The sequence below is a fragment of the Callorhinus ursinus genome, unplaced genomic scaffold (genome assembly GCF_003265705.2).
Source record: "Callorhinus ursinus isolate GAN/ISIS: 27379988/994484 unplaced genomic scaffold, GSC_fseal_2.0 scaffold3, whole genome shotgun sequence".
Classification (NCBI taxonomy): domain Eukaryota; kingdom Metazoa; phylum Chordata; class Mammalia; order Carnivora; family Otariidae; genus Callorhinus; species Callorhinus ursinus.
Genome location: NW_027397065.1, coordinates 61,046,221 through 61,067,409, shown reverse-complemented (window position 1 = coordinate 61,067,409; position 21,189 = coordinate 61,046,221). Strand labels below are relative to the sequence as shown.

At 40.6% G+C, this 21,189-nt stretch overlaps 1 protein-coding gene across 2 annotated transcripts; it reads left to right on the top strand.

Annotated features, from left to right (window-relative positions):
- The first annotated feature begins 5,972 nt into the window (after nucleotides 1–5,972).
- CARD6 (caspase recruitment domain family member 6) lies at nucleotides 5,973–17,442 on the top strand. 2 transcript variants are annotated; one of them, XM_025867348.2, is made up of 3 exons: nucleotides 5,973–6,298; nucleotides 7,423–7,974; nucleotides 14,415–17,442. In XM_025867348.2, the coding sequence occupies exons 1-3, from the start codon at nucleotides 6,016–6,018 to the stop codon at nucleotides 16,673–16,675; spliced, it is 3,096 nt and encodes a 1,031-aa protein (XP_025723133.1). In that variant the 5' UTR covers nucleotides 5,973–6,015; the 3' UTR covers nucleotides 16,676–17,442. The 2 variants fall into 2 exon arrangements, with proteins under 2 accessions (XP_025723133.1, XP_025723134.1); XM_025867349.2 differs by having other exon boundaries at nucleotides 6,089–6,222.
- The last annotated feature ends 3,747 nt before the right edge of the window (nucleotides 17,443–21,189 follow it).

Here is a 21,189-nt window from a genome sequence, read left to right as displayed (position 1 = left end):
GGTGGTCTAAAGGAGGACGCAGAGCAAGACAGGGCCAATAGGGGTTTCGGCGCTCCGCCGGCGGGAGGCCTCACGGCTTCCTGGCGTCGGAACCGGCGTGTTTTCGCCGGACCCGCCATGGCCGAGAATTGCCTCGATGCCAGAACTCGGTTCTTTGTGCGGATGCTCCTGCTCTCTCGCCTCCTCGCGTTCTCGGATTTGTGGCCATATCGCGGATTTCGGTCCCCGAGCTGGTGGGGAACCTGGGGGTATCTCCGCGCTCTTGGCGTGGAGGGTTCCGGATGGGACCGGGATTCCGATCTGGGAGAAACTGGCTTCTCCAGATCCTTCCTCACCCGGCTTGAAGCTTTTGGCTGACGCTGGTTCTCCGGGAGGTCGCCGGCGGTTAGGAGGCACGGACCGGCCTCTGAGAAGCTGGGCTCCGAATGTTAAAAAAGAAAGGCGAATAATGTTTTTTCTGACTGTAGCAGTTTAGAGGCAAGTTTTTGATGTAAAATAAAAGTATGCTAAGGGATCACACATGGAACCTTTGAATATAGTTTCCTGTAGCCCGATGTGAGGAAATCTGATTCGGCCTCTTTAGGTAGGTAGGGCCTGGAAGTCTGTACTTAAGCCCTTTCTAGATTCTGAGTTGGTGGTTTCCAGGTCTTGATAGACGCTAATGCAGTTGTAACCTCTTACCCAGCACTCTCGCAAAACAAAAAATTCAAACATTTAAGGGTTAATAGGGAAAAAGATCCCAAAGAGCCATATAATGTGCTTACATTCTATGTAAACCGAGAATTCTTTACCTGTCACATGTGAAATAGCAAAAGTGACGGACTGGTCGGCGGCAGAACAAAATGAACTCTAGGAATCAGGGGTTTATAGGACAGTCCCTGTCCTCATGGAAACAGTAAATAGAAGATAAAGAGGAGGCCGACTTGCGAATGCTTGGACCAAACTGCAGTTCAGGGGGCTTCCTGGGTTAGATGCTGTATTAGTTTCTTACTACTGTTCTAAGTAGTTACCACAAACTTAGTGGCTTAAAACTAAACAAATTAATTAAGCTATACTGCTTTTTAAAAAATTCCGTTTACTCAAGAGGAATAAACTCTAGAGATATGTTGTACCTCATTGTGCCTATAGTTAACAATACTGTATATGTACACTTGAAATCTGTTAAGAGGGTGATCTCTAGTTAAGTGTTCTTAACTGCAATTAAAACACACGTTACGGTTGTGGTCACAAGTCTGAGATTGGTCTCACTGGGCCCAAGTCAAAGTGTGGGCAGGGCTGCATTATTTTCTTGGAGGCTCTGGAAGATCTGTTGTCACCTTTTTAAGCTTCTAGAGGCTGTCAGCATTTCTTGGCTTATTTAAATCCAGTTAAGAGTCTCATATCACACCCGTCTGCCTCCCTCTTCTACTTTTAAGGCCCTGTTAAGTTAAACAAGGAGGTCATTGAACTGAGGTTGCTCTAATGCTTTGGGGACATACTAAGCAAACAGAAATCTAAGCCTGTAAATGCCTCAAGATTGGGAAAGCAAAACACTAAGGACAGGGTGCCTGGCTGGCTCAGTCAGAGGAGCATGGACTCTTGATCTTGGGTAGTGAGTTCCAGCCCCATGTTTGTTGCGTGTAGAGATTATTTAAATAAAACCCACTAAGGACAACCAATCACAAGCAACTAACTAGGCTTAAAGCTATAGCCAATTTCCTTTCTTTACTTTTTGCACTTTCTCCTTTCCCCTGGCTCCAGAGGCCTGAGCATTCTTAACCCACTTCTCATTTGGCACTACCCTGTTAGAATTGAATTTTGCTCAAACTTCAAATTTTAAATATGCCTCAGTTTATTTTTTAACAGTCCCTTGTGATTGCATTGGCCCCACCAGACAACTTTCTCAGCTCAAGATCAGCTGATTTAGCAAACTTTATTTGTAACCTTAATTGTCCCTTGCTATGTAACCTAACATATTTAGAGGTTGTATTAATTTGGACATAGGCATTGGGAAGGACAGCGGGAGATCATTATTCTGCCTAGCACGGGTGTTAGAAGAAATGTGATTAGGAAAGGTAGGGCAGATGGCAACCACTGAGGACCCAAGCAAGCAGTTTGACAGGCACTGTGTGAAATTCTTTTACCTCGGACACTCCCAGAACTGTAGACAAAGTGAAATATTTTTCCTACTCCTTGATGTAAAGTGGTTGTTTATGGTGTGCTTGATACCGCACTATTTTGGCCCTGATCAGGAGAACCCCTGGCTCTTCCAGGTTCCTATCCAAATGCCAGTGTTAGGTGGCATGGATCAACTTTTGAAACAGATGATATATGCTATTCCCAAGGTATTTGCTCTATGAAATTTTGCCTTTCAGCAGAGAATAATGGAGACTATGTAAATCCTGCATCCGTGATTCTGATACAATTCAAGTCTCTTGACCAGAACTTGGAACTAGATCTGCTTTTTGCCTCCTACAATAAATGAAATTACTGCTGCCTTTTCTCTTTAAGACATCACATAAATTTCTTAGTTGCAAACAAAATTTTTACTCCTTGTCATTGATTTGATTTGAGGGATGTATTTTCAAATCTGTATCTCCTGGCCACCCTTCTCCAGCTCCCTTACGTTTGCGTTCTAAGCCAGTGCAATGCGAATTTGCTATTAACAAAGAACTGAATTTAAACTTCCTTTCCTAAGTTTAAATTTCTTTGCTAAATATCCCACTTAAACACTTTCCTTCCCATCAACTTTGAAATCTCCCAGGGCAGGTTATTGTGGGAGGGGAGGGTATTTAGGGTGGAGCAGTGGGGAGGAGATGGGGTTTGAGGAGCCTATTATAGAATGCTTTACCAACCGAAGGGAATAAAAAAAGGTTGGCAAACGTACTGACATTGCCTTGTCAAATTGTTAGTATTAGCTGGGATGCACCTCAAAATTCCTACTTTTGAGGCACATTTAGCTAAAACTCTTACCTAATTTTTAATATTACATAAGGATTTTCTTAATCTTTTTTCAACCTCAGGTACAGTAGAATTGAATTAATCATTATCCTTGATTCTTAATACATCCTCGGCATTGGTCCATGCAGCATTGATCCCTGCCTTTATTTACATATTTAATTACCTTTAATAATATAGTAAGGACTTTTAGCTCATCCCTGGACGATAACCTACGTCTAACTCCATAATCTCCCTGTCTCCTTATCCCATCTTATCTTCAACTTCTCCTGAACCTAGGTAACCACCCTTAACTTCATTATTTCCTTACTTTTCATTTTATATAATTTTTTTAAAGACTATTTTTTTTAAAGATTTTATTTATTTAACAGAGAGACACAGAGAGAGAGAGGGAACACAAGCAGGGGGAGTGGGAGAGGGAGAAGCCGGCTCCCCACCGAGCAGGGAGCCCGGTGCGGGGCTCGATCCCAGGACCCTGGGGTCACGACCCGAGCCTAAGGCAGACGCTTAACGACTGAGCCACCCAGGCGCCCTAAAGATTTTATTTTTAAGTAATCTCTACACCCAACGTGGGGCTTGAACTTAAAACCCCGAGATCAAGAGTTGCATCCTTTTCCAACTGAGCTAGGCACCCACACTTTATATAATTTTAATGACTCCATGTATATTCCTAAAATGTGTGTATGCATGTGTATGTATTTTAAGTTACATTCAACTTTTAAAAAGGGTATCATGCTGTATATAATCTTTTGGGACTTAAAGTTTTCCTTTTGTATTTTTATGATTATATTGTGAGTCACTGAAATCAGTGACTCACAATATATTCATTCTTTTGAATGATTATACATTCATTCTTTTTGAATGGTGCATACTGTTACATGAAATACTACAGTTTATTCATCTAGTGTCCTGTTGATAGTTACTTAGATTGTCTTCAGTTTCTTGTGAACTATGGCACTGTAAATAAAGACCAACTGGGGGAGCTTGGGTAGTTCAGTCAGTTAAGTGTTTGACTCTTGGTTTCCACTCGGGTAATGATCTTGGTGTTGTGGGAGAGGCCCTGGGTCGGGCTCTGTGCTCAGCGTGGAGTCTGCCTGGGATTCTTCCTCTGCCCCTCCCACTCGTGTGCTCTCTCTCTCAAATAAATAAATAAATACTAAAAAAAAAAAAAAAAAGACCAACTAGATAGTTTAAAAAAAATTCAGGGGTGCTTGGGTGGCTTAGTTGGTTAAGCATCCTACTCTTGATTTCAGCTCAGGTCATGATCTCAGGGTCATGAGATCGAGCTGTGGGGCTGAGACCTTTGGAGGCCGCTCTCCTCTGAGCTTGCTGGCGTTAAATAAACCTCCTGTCCTCCAAGATCTCCGGGTGCCGCTTGGTTCTTCCGTCAGGCGATCCAGTCCAGGTTCCGTAACATGTAGGGCTCTGTGTTCAGCTCGGAATCTGCTTGTCTACCCCCTCCCCCACCTTGCACGCACATGCACTCACACATACTCGCTCTCTCAAAGAAATAAAATCTAAAAAATAAATAAAAACTGAAGTCTGCTAATAGAAACAAAAAATGTAAACTATTAAATATGCAGTAGTGTTTAAAGTATCCCCAGAGATAACCAGTGTTACAATTGGGGTATCTCTCTCCTGACTGTCTTCTTTTAAATATATATCTCTATATACATTTTATATATGTACATTATACACATTTTAATTTTTTAAACAAAAGTGGGATGTGTAACTTTCTGTCTTTCATAACATATCATGGATAGCACTAGTTGTCAATATACATAGACTTACTTCATCCGTTTATTTATGTCTTTATTTTCCTTTAAGTAAACTCTACCCCCAACGTGGGGGGGTTGAGCTCGTGACCCTGAGATCAAGAGTCTCATGCTCTACAGACTGAGCCAGCCAGGCACCCTGCTTCATCCTTTTAAACTGTTCTTTTCTAGGGGCGCCTGGGTAGCTCAGTTGGTTCAGCGACTGCCTTCAGCTCAGGTCATGATCCTGGAGTCCCGGGATCGAGTCCCACATCGGGCTCCCTGCTCGGTGGGGAGTCTGCTTCTCCCTCTGACCCTCTTCCCTCTCGTGCTCTCTCTCTCTCATTCTCTCTCTGTCAAATAAATAAACAAAATCTTTAAAAAATAAAAAAAATAAACTGTTCTTTTCTGTTTCACTGTTGATGTATCAACATTTATTCCACAAATCCCCAATTTATGGAAATCCTGATTATTTTAAATTTTCCGCTGTTATAAACAGTGTTATCATGCAGATTCTTGCACATATATCTTTGGGCATTTGTCTGATTATTTCCTTAAGATAATTTCCTAGAAATGAAGTTGCTGAGTCAAATGGTATAAATTTGTGTGTTTATCTATCAGCATTTATTTATTTTTTGCTGTCTATTGCCAGATTTCTCTCCTGAAAGAGTTAATCAATTCACATTCTTATCACAAATAGAGCTCAGAGCAGGGAATACCTAGTCCAAACTGAAGTTCAAGAGAGACTTCTCGGAGCAATTGACGCTGGGGCTGAGTCAAGATGAGATGAACTCAAGTCATCAAAAGGGTAGATAATCTAATGTCCGCCATGCTACGGAAGGAGAAAATGAGCGGGGGGGGGGGGGGGGGGGGGGAGGGGGGGGGGATCGACGGGGAGACGAGCCATGAGACTATGGACTCTGAGAGACAAACAGGGTTCTAGAGGGGAGGAGCGTGGGGGGATGGGTTAGCCCTGTGATGGGTATTAAGGAGGGCACGTACTGCATGGAGCACTGGGTGTTATATGCAAACAATGAAGCGTGGAACACAACATCAAAAATGAATGATGTATGGTGACTAACATAACATGATAAAAAAAAAGTAGATAATCTATAAGGAGCCAGGCCTCGGTGGGCTCAGGGCTAGATTTCCCCACTGCCTTGCCTTGTTTGTACCCACTCTTTCCAGTGCTGGGCATCTTTGACCTGTTTAATCTTTGCCAAATAGAATTATTCTTTGCCATTTTTTTAGAACTTGTATTTATTTACTATTGGAACGGTTTCAGTTTCGTAATCCATTTCCTGGTCTAGAGGACCGAAGAACAATGGCTGCGGGGAGTGTTCCCTCAGAGATCATAGAAAGAGAACAAAAAAAGTTACTTGAAATCCTCCGACAAGATCCTGATTCTGTCTTAGATACATTAACCTCTCGGAGGCTGGTTTCTGAGGAAGAGTATGAGACTCTGGAGAAAATTACAGATCCCCTGAAGAAAAGTCGAAAGCTGTTAATTTTGGTACGGAAAAAAGGAGAGGTGAGCTGTCAGCATTTTCTCAAGTGTTTACTTAGTACTTTTCCAGAGTCAGCTACCATTTGGGGCTTACGGCATGGTAAGTTGGATTTCTATACTTTTTGGGGGGTGAGAGAGAGACAAGGCAGATTTCCTGAAAAAAGAAAATCATTGTCTTTTGTTTTCATTGGTCTATCTCCCGGAGATGTTTTTCACTGAAATGTGATATAGGGTAAAAGTGTCCAGGATCTTAAAAGGAGGGAACAATGTGTCTTGTTGGTTTAGGGGATTGATAATTTTTTGTTGAAACTGTATCCAAAACTTGAAGTTTGTTTGTTTGTTTGTTTGTTTGTTTTTAGTGCTAAAATAAACTGCTTACTATTCAGTAAGTAAATTCATGGATATTTAACAACCCCAAGACCAAAGCTGCCTTTTTCACTTAGTATAACAATTTTGGAAATATCAGAAAAATTATTTTTAGCACACATACATGGTGGATCAGTAAATTCATTTTTTTTCTGTGATAAGAATGCCAGCAGAAGCCTACTTTTCTGGAGCAATTCAAATGCTAATTCTTCAATGTTAGCGGCAGATGAAGGAGTAATTCTTCCAGAATGGATTATTAAGCAATTCTGTAGATTATCACTAGAGGCAGGTACAATTCCTTTTTCTAAAATTCTATATTGAAAATTATTTTAAGGGATATTAGAGAGGTAGAGGCTCAGATAGAAAGGTTAATGCAAATGATCTCTAATGCAGGACAAGACCCATGTGCTTAGAGAAATAGATACTATTATTTCTAGGACTTACTATTCCAAATTCGAGCTAGTTGCTTCCTGATTAGAAATTATTAGGATCAGATTTCATTAGCAATGGCCCTAGGAAATCTGAGTTGGTTTTGGGTCACAGTAAAACCACAAGTAAGCACTATTTATAGGATTCACATTTTTTGTTTTACTCATGTACTCTTAGAGTTCGCTAAGAAGAACTCAAACTTTTGAGCAAGGTAGGAATGTGATCTGATTTTTTTCCAGTGAGAGAAAGAATGACAGTTGACTTGTTATTTCTGTGGGAAATGCTAGGTATTCCTATCTTCCAGTTTTGAAATAAAGAAGAGAGATGATGCTTTGAGGTCTTGGAAACTCAAGATATTATAAAATTTCTTTTTGTTAATTTGGAAAAGTGAAACAACTGCCCTCCCCCCAACTTTCTTGTTCTTTTCAGAATTTTTAAAGCATGAGAATATAGGACCTCCTCAGCCTATAAGGGTAAGCAAGAATTCAGAAGATGTTTTTTCCTCTGGAGAGAAACAGCCCGAGAATCCTGAGATCACAGTGTCCTTCACAGAGAAAGAACACCTGGTTATGGGAACCTCTGAATCCTTCCGCGACAAGAAAACTAGTCATAAAGAAACTGCTTGGACCCCCAGGGAAAATGAGAAGGAATACAACACACCCAAATTCATATTGCCACCTTCAGTTGAGAACACTGAATATGAAATTCCAGCAACTATTGTGTATTTACAGGATGGACAGAGATACAAGGAGCCAGATGATTGTTTGCACTTAGGAAAAGAGGAATATCTAGAATCTCTTGGATACTCTGAAGATGCAGAGCCTGCTCTGGAAGAAGAGAATTATAATGACTCAGAGCACAGTGTTTATGATGGTGAAGAGGGCTCTGCATTTTTGGAAACCATGCACTTCTCTGATGAAGAACAGAGCTATGAGGATTCAGAAACTGGCATGTCATCGGAGGAGGAGAAAAGGATTGAAGGTATGGGAACAATCTACGTTTAGGTTTCCATGCCCTAATGGGGAGAAGGGGTGAGGAAGGGCACCAGATGTCAGCAGAAAAGCAGCTACTCAGAGATTCTTTATGCTTCCCTAACCTGGAATTTCCTTAGAGGTGGGTGTTGACAGAGAGGAAGACCCAGGACCTCCACAATGGTGGACAATATAAGCAAAAATAAATACTGATTGTCAGCTTATAGGTTTCTGCAGTCACCTCCATGATACATATAAGAAGTTGCTAACCACTAATTTTAGGTGTTACCTTCTAATGCTCAAATTAAGTCATTTTAGTGCCTTTGTGACCAATGGGATATGGAGGTTATGGGCCTAACTACTGAAGTGAAAATCGGAGAGGAGCCTGTGATGAATGGATAAGATCCCCAAATATTGTTACTTGGCTTGATCTAGTCACAAATTGCCATCGTGGTAAGGGAAATTATATAAGTATCTTTCAGGGGAATATTTCTCAATGAAAATTTGAAAACTGAGAAATGTTTCATTTGGAGAGATATTGTTTATGAAAATAAATATCACCAAGTTCTGAGTAGAGGAGGGGAAAGGTAACTACCGTCTTCCATTCAGTTCAATCCTGGGGATTCATCATCCCATTCTAGGTAGGAGAGGAGTAATGTCCTCCTCATCACACCTTGTATTAGTTTGCTAGGGCTGCTGTAGTCAAGTACCACAAATGGGGGAACTTAAGCAATAAACAACAGAAATTTATTATTATCATCTCAGTTTGGAGGCTAGGAGGCAGAAATCAAGGTGTCTGTAAGGTTGGTTACTTCTGAAGGCTGTAAAGGAGAATCTGTTCCTAGTTTCTGGTGGTTTGCTGGAAATCTTTGGCATTCTTTGGCTTGTAAAAATATCCTTCTCATCTGCCTTCATCTTCACCAGTTGTCTCCCTGAGTGCGTTCCTCTAGGTCCAAATTTCCCCCTTTTGTAAGGACATTAGTCATATTGGATTAGGGCCCACCCTATGACCTCATCTTAACTAATTTTATCTGCAATGACCCTACTTCCGGATAATGCCACATCCTGAGCTACTGGTGGTTAGGGTTTCAACATATGAATTTGAGGGGTACATAATTTAACCCACAACACAAATCTTGTCCCACCCCCATACCTTTCCAGTCCATAATCATTTTTAGGCCTCATTCTTAATTTTTATTTATTTACATATTTCACTTTTTGTGTAGTGTTGACTTAATTATTCATTGCATAGTATCATCACTATTCTGCAAAAAAAAAAAACCCTTTTGTCTGTTTATTCCATTTTTTTCTTCATTCTCCATTCCTCCATAGGTAACATTCTAATATGATGTGTTTCTTACATGTTACCGTTTGGTTTGTGTGATCTTGTTTTCCGTATCAGTTATTTATTGCAACAGTAGTGCTGCATAACAAAGCTTATCAAAACAATAAGAGTGTCTGTTGGTGGCTAGGCAGTTCTTCTGGTCTTTCCTGGGTTTATTCATGTGTCTGTGGTCAGCTGGCTATAGACTAGTCGGTCATCTCCTGGCCGGCTAGTCCGGACTTATTTTCAGGCTAGATGGGGCATATTCTTATAGTGAGGACAGAGGAATATAAGGGAGAGAAGGTGAGAGAGAGGGAGAGAGAGACAGAGAGAGGAGGAGGCTTAGACTCAGAACTATCATGCCATCTGTATTCGTTTCCTAGGGCTCACCAAAGTACTACAAAGGGTGGCTTAGAACAATGGGAAATTTATTGTCTCACGGTTATGGAGGCCAGAGGTCTGAAACCACGGTGTTAGCAGGGTCATACCATCTCTGCAGGCCCTGGGGAAGGAGCTGTTCCAGTCTTCTCTCCCTAGTTTCTGGTAGCCTCAGTTATTCCCTGGCTTGTAGATGACCATCTTCTCTCTGTGTCTTCAGATCATTTTCCCTCTGTGCATGTCTCTGTTTTCAAATTTCCCCTTTTTGTAAGGATACCAGTCACATTGGACGGGGCCAACCCTAGTGACCTCATTTTAACTTGACCTCTGTGAAGATTTTATTTACAGATAAGGCCACGTACTGAGGTACTGGGGACTTCAACACAACTTTTTTTTTTTGCAGGAGAGTGGGGAGTAGACATAATTCAACCCATTACACCATCACTTCTGCCACATTCTTTTGGTCAAAGTATATCACAAAGACAGTACAAATTAAAGGACTGGGGAAAAATACATACCGCTTCTTTTTTTTTTTAATGAAATTTTTTATTTTACTTCCAGTATAGTCAACATACAGTGTTATATTAGTTTCAGGGATACAATATAGTGACTCAGCACTTCCACACAACATCCAGTGCTCATCATGATAAGTGTGCTCTTTAATCCTCATCTCCTATTTCACCCATCCCTCACCCACCTCCCCTCTGGTAACCATCAGTTTGTTCTCTATAGTTAAAAGTCGGCTTCTTGGTTTGTCTATTTCCTTCTCTCTCTCTCTCTCTCTTTTTTTCCACCTGTTTTTCATTTGTTTTGTTTCTTTTTTCTTTTTTTCTTTTGCTGATGTCCTTTTTTTTATTACATTATGTTAATCACCATACATCACATCATTAGTTTTTGATGTAGTGTTCCATGATTCATTGTTTGCATATAACAGCCAGTGCTCCATGCAGTATGTGCCCTCCTTAATACCCATCACCAGGCTAACCCATCCCCCCACCCCCTCCCCTCTAGAACCCTCAGTTTGTTTCTTAGAGTCCATAGTCTCTCATGGTTTGTCTCCCGCTCTGATTCCCCTCCCCCTTTATTTTTCCCTTCCTGCTATCTTCTTCTTTTTTCTTTTGTTTAACATATAATGTATTATTTGTTTCAGAGGTACAGGTCTGTGATTCAACAGTCTTACACAATTCACAGTGCTTACTATAGCACATACCCTCCCCAATGTCTATCACCCAGCCACCCCATCCCTTCCACCCCCCACCACTCCAGCAACCCTCAGTTTGTTTCCTGAGATTAAGAATTCCTCCTATCAGTAAGGTCATATGATACATGTCTTTCTCTGATTGACTTATTTTGCTCAGCATAATACCCTCCAGTTCCATCCATGTCGTTGCAAATGGCAAGATTTCATTCCTTTTGATGGCTGCATAATATTCCATTGTATATATATATACCACATCTTCTTCTTACAAAGTAATATTGCAGAAAGCCAGAATATATCCAGAAAGCCATTAATTGGGGCTAATTTTTGCAACCAATCTAACACCTTTAGGAAAACAGGTCAAGAAAAGTTTCAGTAAGGGGCACTTGGGTGGCTCAATCGTTAAGTGTCTGCCTTTGGCTCAGGTCATGATTTCAGGGTCCTGGGATCAAGCCCCTCTCTGCTCAGCGGGAAGCCTGCTTCTTCCTCTCCCACTCCCCCTGCTGGTGTTCCCTCTCTCGCTGTGTCTCTCTCTGTCAAATAAATTAAAAAATCTTAAAAAAAAAAAGAAAGAAAAGTTTCAGTAATAATGTAGTTATGACTTGTAATGTAATTCTAATAGCTAACCAATCCACTCTAGTTGACTGGAGGCATGTGGCCATCCTCTGTCTCTTTCCTCTGTAATATTTATTTATCTATGTAGCTAGGAACTGAAAAAAAATCCAAATTAATCTGATTCAAAGGAGAAGAGCTGTCATGCTTTTTGTTATGTTAAATTTCATGACAAAAAAATATCAGTGTCGAATCTAAGTCTCAGGAAGGCTATGGTGTTGCTCTACGTGCTCTCTACCATATAAGGTCAACTTGTATATAGACTGTATCAATCTACTCCCTTCCCTTCCAGCTTATAGTTGAGTTCATCCAGTGGGAGGAACCCATAGATTTACCATTTCCTGCGCCCTTTCCCTCTTCCTGAAGGTCTAAGTTGTTTTTTTTTTTTAAGATTTTATTTATTTATTTGACACACATAGTGAGACAACAAGAGCAGGAACACAAGCAGAGGGAGTGGGAGAGGGAGAAGCAGGCTTCCCGCCGAGCAGGGAGCCCGATACGGGGCTCGATCCCAGGACCATGACCTGAGCCGAAGGCAGACGCTTAACGACTAAGCCACCCAGGTGCCCCTGAAGGTCTAAGTTTTAATGTGATGCTGTTTCCCTTTAGTCTGAAGAATTTTATTTATTATTTCTTTTAGTGCAGGTCTGCTGGGGGAAATTTTCTTAGGTTTTGTTTATTGAAAAATGTCTTTATTTTGCTTTCATTCCAGAAGGATATTTTTGCTAGGCATAGAATTAGAGATTGGCAATTTTTCTGCCTTCAGCACTTTATGGATGCCATTCCTTTGTCTTTTGGCTTCCATTGTTTCTGATGCTAAGCCTGCAGGTTTTTTTTTTTTTTTTTTTGCATTGTTTCCTATAAGTGTTATTTTTATTCTGGGTGATTTCAAGATTTTTTTCTTAAATATTTTTTTAGCCATTTTGTTTTTATCCTCGTTAGGGTTTAGAGAGTTTTGTGAATCTGTAAAACATTTTTTTAAACCAAATTTGGAAAATCTTCAGCCACTATTTATCCAAATATTTTTTTCTGTCCCAGTTGCTCCCTCCTCTCTGAGACTACAAGCCTCTTTCTAAGACTAAAGTTTTTTTTTTTTTTTTTTAAGATTTTATTTATTCATTTGACAGAGAGAGAGAGCACGCACAAGCAGGGGGAGCAGCAGACAGAGGGAGGGGGTGAGGCAGGCTCCCTTTGGAGCAGGGAGCCCAATGCAGGGCTCAATCTCAGGACCCTGAGATCATGACCTGAGCCCAAGGCAGGTGCTTAACTGACTGAACCACCCAGGTGCTCCTCTAAATTGTTAAATATCTTCAAAGAGATTTAGTTTTTTTTAATCTGTTTTAGTTTCCAATTAACCTGACTGGACTCAAATTCGAAATTCTCCTTTCAGTGGGTGGCAGCTAAAATCTCTGATCATTTCTTTTTGCCTTAGCTGGGCTATTTTCATGAATTTTAAATTTATAAAAATGTATTGGGTTCTAGATATTATTGCTTCTTAACTTTTTCTTTTTATCCAGCTCTGTGCTTATTGATTGTATCATTGTTGCTGTGTATAAGATTTATTCTGTTGCTTTTTGGTGGTATCCCAAATGAGCTCTATAGTAACCCTGTTATTACCTTGTCAAGAGTAGACATTTTGGCCTGGGCTGTGTGAGTCCTGGTTTTTGTGCTGAAGAAATAGTGGGTTGTTGGCCAAAGACAAAATAAGTGATAGGCAAGAACAGGACCTAAAAGCTTTCCTGCAACCTATCCTCTGACTGCCTCCTCTGGGAATCCATTTTGCTAGCCTCAACTCTTCCCTCACCTTTACCCCAAAACATATTCTAATTCAAGCAACTTTTAGACTGCCCAAGGATTTCTTAGAGTTACCTTTGTTAACTCTTAAAATCCATACTTTTTGCTCACTTCTGTTGTTTCTTCCAGGTTTTTTTTTTTTTAAAGATATATTTATTTAAGAAAGAGAGAGAGCAGGAAGAGGAGTGGAGGGAGAGGGAGAGAGAATCTCAAGTAGACTCGCTGCTGAGTGCAGAGCCCAACACAGGGCTCGATCCCACAAACCTGAGATCGTGACCTGAGCCGAAATCAAGAGTTGGATGCTTAACTGACTGAGCCACCCAGGCACCCCTCTTCCAGGTTATTTTTATAGGGGACCCAAGAATCTTATGCTAGTTTGCCACCTACCAGAAGTAGAAAATGCTCTCTGGTCTTCTTTCTCTACTAAGCACTATTTCTGTATTCCCCAGAAGTGGTTAGGAGGTGTATTAGAAAATGGGAGATCAGGAGAAATTAGGTACAACACATAAATTCTGAGAAATGGTTAATGGAAATAAAATCTTCCATTTCTCCAAACTTTAGCAAGAGATACATTTAAGAAAGAAAACAGTATCAACCTAGAAAATTCCTCACACATGTATATCATGAAGCATTAACAATGTTTTTCATTGCTGCATATAAACATTAGTCAAAAAATTGGAAAACCTAAATGATCATCAGTAGAAATGGTTAAATAAGTAATGGTCCATCTAAATCATGAAATATGATGGATTAGCTAAATTGAATTAAGTCAATCTGTATAAACTGATTTGGAAGAATTTGCAAAGAATAACATTAAGTGAAAAGAAGTTGAAGAATCATTTGTTTAGTATAATATCATTTATGTAAAAATAAAATAGCATCCACTAAACCAAAAGATATATTTCTCTATATGCATGCATACTTATGTACTTGCACGTAACAAGGATAGGAAGCAAACATTCGTAACATGTTGACATCTCTTGGAAGAAAAGTGGAATTGGCAGAGTGGAGAAAGGGCAATTTCACTTTATTTGTGTTCCATCTTTTCACAATGAAAATGTCAATTACTTATTTAATTTTAAAACTCCATGAAGGAAGCTTAGACTCTGAATGTGACATTCATTGAGTATCTTCTTCCCTACAGAAAGAAAAAACATGTTTAAAGACGTCCTGTCATGTTTGAACATGGATAGGAGCAGAAAGCTTCTGCCCGATGTTGTCAAACAATTCTCCTTAGATCGAGGATGTATGTGGACCCCTGAGACTCCAGGAGACTTAGCCTGGAATTTCCTGATGAAAGTTCAAGCTCTGGATGTGACAGCCAGAGATACAATCCTCAGACACAAGGTTCCGGGTGAGGATGGCAAAGAGGAATTGCTGACTGGAATAGAGAATTTGGAAATCAGGGACATACAAACCATTCATCCCTTTGACGTTCTTTGTGCCTCTATGCTCTGTTCAGACAGCTCGTTGCAGCGTGAAGTCATGTCAAACATGTATCAGTGCCGGTTTGCTCTTCCCCTGCTCCTGCCAGATGCAGAAAACAACAGAAGTATCTTAATGCTAGGGGCCATGAAGGACACTGTGAAAAAGTGGTCAACACAGTCTTCAGGAGGGCCTACAGGGGACACAGAAACGTTTCCAAAGATGCCTGTCATCTCTTTTGTGCGCCTAGGATACTGTAGCTTCTCCAAGTCCAGAATCCTTAACAGACTGCTTGGTCCTCCCCAACCAGGAAAATCACACAGAATCTTTCTCCATCAGGATTTTACTGCCCCTGTGCTTCCCCGGCAAATCTCCGATGGCCTGGTTGAGATAATGTGGCATTTTCCTGAGAGCGATAGTTTAGAGGAAAACCCTAGTTTTTTCCAAAAACCTGTTGCTCTGGCCAACCTCCGTGGAGACTTAGAAAGTTTTTGGACACAGTTTGGTTTTTTGGTGGAAGTTTCCTCAGCTGTATTTTTTTTCACTGACTACATAGGTGAGAAGGAGTGGGACTTGCTAATGTTTTTAGGAGAAGCTGCCACTGAAAGATTCTACTTTGTCCTCAGTTCTCAGGCCCAGGAGAGTGAAGAGGCTCAGCTTTTCCAGAGGATTCTAAAGTTGAAGCCATCACAGCTACTGTTTTGGGAGGGGGAGGAAGCTGGGGAGAGAGGGAAGAATATGGAGGGTCTTCAAGCAGCTCTGCAGGAAGTGATGTCCTCTTCACTCAGATGTGTGTCCATGGAGGACATGGGCTCCCTGGCCAGGGAGTTGGGAATCCAGGTAGACCAAGACTTTGAGAATGTTCAGGGAATTCACAGTTCCCCTAGTGAAAACCTGGCTGGAACAGCTAAAGAGGAGAGACAACAAAGATACAGTCAGCCAGAAAGCTCATCTGAAAGCCCATCTGAGACGCCTGTAAGAGAGCCTGGGGCTAGCTGGAATCTTCAGAATTTCCACCACACCCCAGTATTCATGCCACATCTGGAAAACTCCTATCCTTTACCAACCAGAACTGGAGGTGACTTTAACCATGTTTCTTTGAAAGCCCCCTGGGTTATGGGCTCCTATTTTTGGTCAGAGCAGAGGTCTAAGTGGTTCCATCCCTGGCCCTTTCAGAAAACAAGGGACTATGGTCGAGGTAAAAGTTTTAAGTTTCAGGACTTCCGACCCCAGAGATTTTATTCACCTGAAAGATTTATGAAATTTTCAAGAACTGCTTGGGGATATCGCACGGATAAAACATTTGGGAGACCACCAAGACCTATGTCTCAGCATGTGCAGGCCTGGCCTGAGAGACCACAGACAACGGGAGTTCTTGAAAGATCTGGGGCAGTGATCTCCCACTTAGGTCACTTACATTCCCTGAGTTTGCAGCCAGCAGGAATAGCTGGGAAGCCACAGCCTAAGCAAGCCTATACCCAGAGAACACAGCCAACTAGGGCAACTGGGAAGCTTATGAACACAATATCCCATACTGAAGATCTTTACCCCCAGGCCTTTCAACCAGCAGGAGCCATACAAAAACCTGTAAGACCTGCTTCTCAGCAAGGAGCCAAACTGAAAACACAGGATGGGACTTCAAATCCAGCTTTCCAAATGGGATCCTATCCCAGGTCCAACAGCAGATGTTTACCCAGCTCCCAATTCACACCCTACCGGCCCAGACCACCCCAGTTCAAGCAATCCCAACCTTTGCCCTCTCAACCCAAACCCGCTCACACAAAACCCACTCAGCCCTGGTCCTCCCAAGCTAAACCCTCTCCACCCAGACCCACTCAGCCCAAGCCATGCCCCCCCCAGGCCTCCCAAGCTAAGCCTTCTCAGCCCAGACCCACTCAGCCCAAGTCATGTAGGACCAGTCCTTCACAGGCTAAGTCATATAATCCAGGAGCAGGGCCCAAGAGGGCAGGGAAACATTAAAGTGCTTAATATGAAACAAACCCTTCACCCAGGCCATTGCTATCATACGGGCTACCTAAAGAAGAGTGGCAGTGATGGTAAGAGACTCCTATCATTAGCATGACAGAAAAAAAAAAAAAGATACGCACAGCCTAACTGGTATCATTAAAATATCTATAAGAATTGTGTCTAGGGGCGCCTGGGTGGCTCAGTCGTTAAGTGTCTGCCTTCAGCTCAGGTCATGATCCCAGGGTCCTGGGATCGAGCCCCGCATTGGGCTCCCTGCTCAGCGGGAAGCCTGCTTCTCCCTCTCCCACTGCCCCTGCTTGTGTTCCCTCTCTCACTGTGTCTCTCTCTGTCAAATAAACAAATAAAATCTTTAAAAAAAAAAAAAAGAATTGTGTCTACCAAAAGGAAAAATATGAAAAGATTTAAGAATAGAATCAAGGAGTAAATAAATTAACTGAACCCAATCTTAGGTATTAGGTAATATATAATCTGAATCCGAGGACTGGGGCTGTTGAGACCACCCCATAAAGTAAGGCTCAGGCAGCCTCAGTGTTGCAAGAAAAATGGCTCTAGATGTTGGCTGCTCCAAAGGTGTCTTAGTCAAAGCTTTTTGGTTCAATATCAGCCACTAAGCAGAAAATCTTGTTTGTTTGGGATGTTTAAATCAATTTACATATGATAACAGCTCCGATTTGCTTTGATGATGTAAATCTCTCATCTGACCCTTACATACAGAAATAATGAGCTAAAAACCAATGAAATAAATTATTTTGCATTAACTTGGGTATGATTTGTGTATGTTTTATATTTAAAGTACTTGTAATAGGGTGCCTGGGTGGCTCAGTTGGTTAATGGCTGCTTCTCCCTCTGACCCTCCCCCCTCTCATGCTCTCTCTATCTCATTCTCTCTCTCAAATAAATAAATAAAATCTTTAAAAATAAATAAATAAAGTACTTGTAATAGTTAAGGTAATATGGCTTATGAAAAGATCTGATATCCTCATGTTTTCAACTTAAAAATGTATAATTGAATTTTTAATTTTAGAGTTATAAAGCTTGTAAAAAGCATTGCAATGTTTAAGAGAACATAAGAATCACAAAATTTTACAATTTTACTATATTAGATTCATTACTGTCCTAAACATTTGAATAAGTTCTGCCAGTTACAAGCATAAATAAAAGGAATGTATTAAATTTAGAAAATTCAAGGGAAGTTTAATTGTGTAAATAATAGCAAATATTAATAAAGGGCCACGTAAAGGTTGATGTTAAAATTCACTAGGTGTAGAAATAAAATAATAAGATTTATAAATTGGATCAAGACCTCTGGTTTTTGAATTTACAACTTTTATAAAATTAATACTAATTTTAAGTACTAAAATAGCCCCACATTGTCTTTTCTGGGTTAAAATTTTTCACCTTCAAGGACTCCAAGGGAAAAATATCATATTGATAAGTAGATGAAAAATGATCTTTGCAAAGGAATAACTAATTTCTGAGAACATTCTCATACTACAATAGGCATCCTTCATTTATGAATATTTTAAACAATTAATATTGAGTATTTAGAGGGTGTTAAATCTCTAAAGTTATTGTAAGGATGAAGAAAGAAAGGACTATGCATGTAGATTTTTTATCTTTTCAAGAGAAAAAGCATAACTAGTTCATAACTACAAAATCTTTGGTGTAAAACTGGAGTTCCTCAATGAGAATAATATTTTTGTTGTTTAAACCTTTTTTTTTTAAGATTTTATTTATTTATTTGACAGAGAGAGACACAGTGAGAGAGGGAACACAAGCAGGCGGAGTGGGAGAGGGAGAAGCAGGCTTCCCTCTGAGCAGGGAGCCCGATGCGGGGCTCGATCCCAGGACCCTGGGATCATGACCTGAGCCAAAGTCAGACGCTTAACGACAGCCACCCAGGCGCCCCTTGTTTAAACCTTTGAAATGAGCAATACCTGGTGATTTTTTTAAAAAACATTTTTCCGAATCCTTCAAGATTAGTTCTTGAACTTGTTGGGTTCTTTGTCACCAACAGAGTCTGTATCAGTCTGGGTCTTGGCAATACATAAATGGTACATCCAGTTTGGACACTTTGAGGAGCATCTCATAAAGGGACTATTTATAAAGGGCTGGACAAGATGTAAAAACGGGGCAAAAGAGAGTGCAGCCCCTTGCATCTAGTTAAAGTGAGGCACATTGCCACCCCAAGATCCGAAGGGAGAGAGGGGGCAGTGCTCTGTGTGGGAAGGGTCTTGGGTCTGGTTGGTTGAGGGGGACAGCAGCCTGCAGTGACCCACAGGGAGCTGCCCCAAGGAATAAATAGCTATTTATTCCACACCTCTGATCTGCCAACACATCCCCTTGGCCAAAGCCAACTGGAAACCAGAGCACAAGGAGCTCACCAAGGCAGTTCATGCTGGTCAGTCTTCGGGTTCAAAGGAGGGTGGAGAGTGAATCTGGAGGGGCAAACAGATGGTACCTAGCAGATTTCTCCCTTTCCATTTCATTCTTCCTTTTTCCCCCCCTTTCTTACTTCTCTTGCATTTATTTACTGAGCATATATTATGTGTGAGGCCGTGCAGTAGGAACTGAGAAGATACGGAAAGAGAACGAGAAATCCTGCTACAGTGGTGAGATTCTATAAATCTGTTTCCTCTTTATTATAAAACTAGAAGCTCATTATATATAGTTTCGAAAATGCAGAAATAGACAAAGAAGAGAGGAACATAAAAATAGTCTGTAATCTCATAAATCAGGGTAAGTGGTAATGTAGTCCTCTAACTCACTAATGACACTTTCATGTATTTTTTCTGTGTAAATATATTTATAGGCAGCACTCAGTTACATATTCGAGTCTGTTTTGGGGTCAAATGTGGCAAAATCAAATACAGTGTTGGGGCAGGCAGTATGAGCAGTATGAAATGTTGGTTTTCCAGATGTCTTAAGAAAGTCTGAATTCAAGACATGAAACATAGTTTAAGGGCATCTTTATATAATGCACAAGTTCAATTGTTTTAAGTCAAACATGTAAAAACTCAGAACCACTTTTTTTAATGTGTGTTATTTACTAAATTGAGAGCATTCAATTTATACCTGACTTTTTTTAATAGCAAATTGAAGAGTCTACTCAATGACTTACCTCTTTCAACACCCAAAAATCCTTTCTTAAACACCTTAAATCAATTTATATTTTGTACAAGAAACCAAATACTTTTGTTTTTTAAGATTTTTATTTATTTATTTGTCAGAGAGAGAGAGAGAGAGAGAGCACAAGCAGGGGGAGCAGTAGAGGGAGAGGGAGAAGCAGGCTCCTCACTGAGCAAGGAGCCCGATGTGGGACTCGATCCCAGGACCTTGGGATCATGACCCGAGCTGAAGGCAGACGCCCAATGACTGAGCCACCCAGGCGTCCCGAAACCAAATACTTTTTTTAAACATTGAAAAAAGTGTGCTCTTTGTTGAGATGCTTGAAAGGAATATATTCCAATGGGATACAAAGACTGGCCATAGGGAGAAAGCTGCCTCATAAATTATACTAGCCTCATAAATCTAGGTTTTACCTACATGCATAGTGACCTTCTGCATTTGCTTATGTCTTAGAATTTTTTTTATAGTCCCCTTATGTGTTCTATAGGGTCCATGTAAACATAGTGTCTGTTAGGGAGGATAAATATGACACTGACTTAAAGGATTCAGAAATCTGATTTAGTGGGTGGCTTTAAGTGGTAATTGGCTAAGGGTAGTTTTTAGTGTTTGTTAGGGTAAAGGCTAAGATGCTATAGCAAAGAGAAGGCAAAAATCTAGTGGCTTAAATAATATGGGAGCTAATTTTTCCTTCATGTAACAATCCAGCCTGTCTAAGCTGGTGGGACATCTCTTTTCATTAGGGTTAATCAAGAACTAAGTTCCTTCCATTTTGTTATTCCATCTCTTTGGACATGGTCTTTTTCTGCACGATTGAAGCCACTTTCTCATTTCCTTGATGCAATTTACAGAATGTGAGAAAAGCCAAATTCCAGAGAGACCAGCCTGACTTCAGTTAGGGATGATTTGGAAATTGTATACATCTTTCAATCACACTCCATTGGCTCAAACTTGGTCATATGGCCACATGCGGCTGTAAATGAGGTTGGGAAATGTAGTCACCAGCTGAGTGGCCATGCATCCAGGAAAGAGAGAAGCAGCATTTTGCCAAAATATCATAGAATATCAAGAATATCAGAGAGAGGCCCAGAAGAGGAAGATAAAGTCACCAGATGGAATCCTAAAACACATCAAATGTTCATTCCTACCACCTTAATCATAATTTTTTGTTATTTATAGGATACATTATTTTAGTGATGGGAAGGGGTAATAATTACCTGAATTGATGGGAAGATTTTGAATGATGTTGCAGTGAAGAGAAGATTTTAGTTTATATACTTTTTATTTAAGTAAAATAATTATTCTATAATAGAAATATAGACTGTTCCCTAATGCAAGGTGTCAACATTTTTCATAGCCTCTTGGCAAGTTTCCTTAGA

What these genes read in the sequence shown, in the direction of transcription:
- CARD6 (XM_025867348.2), top strand. Translation starts at nt 6,016, where the DNA reads ATGGCTGCGGGGAGTGTTCCCTCAGAGATCATAGAAAGAGAACAAAAA. An exon ending in CATTTGGGGCTTACGGCATG is followed by an intron (nt 6,299 to 7,422) that starts GTAAGTTGGATT and finishes TGTTCTTTTCAG; the next exon opens with AATTTTTAAAGCATGAGAAT. An exon ending in GGAGGAGAAAAGGATTGAAG is followed by an intron (nt 7,975 to 14,414) that starts GTATGGGAACAA and finishes TCTTCCCTACAG; the next exon opens with AAAGAAAAAACATGTTTAAA.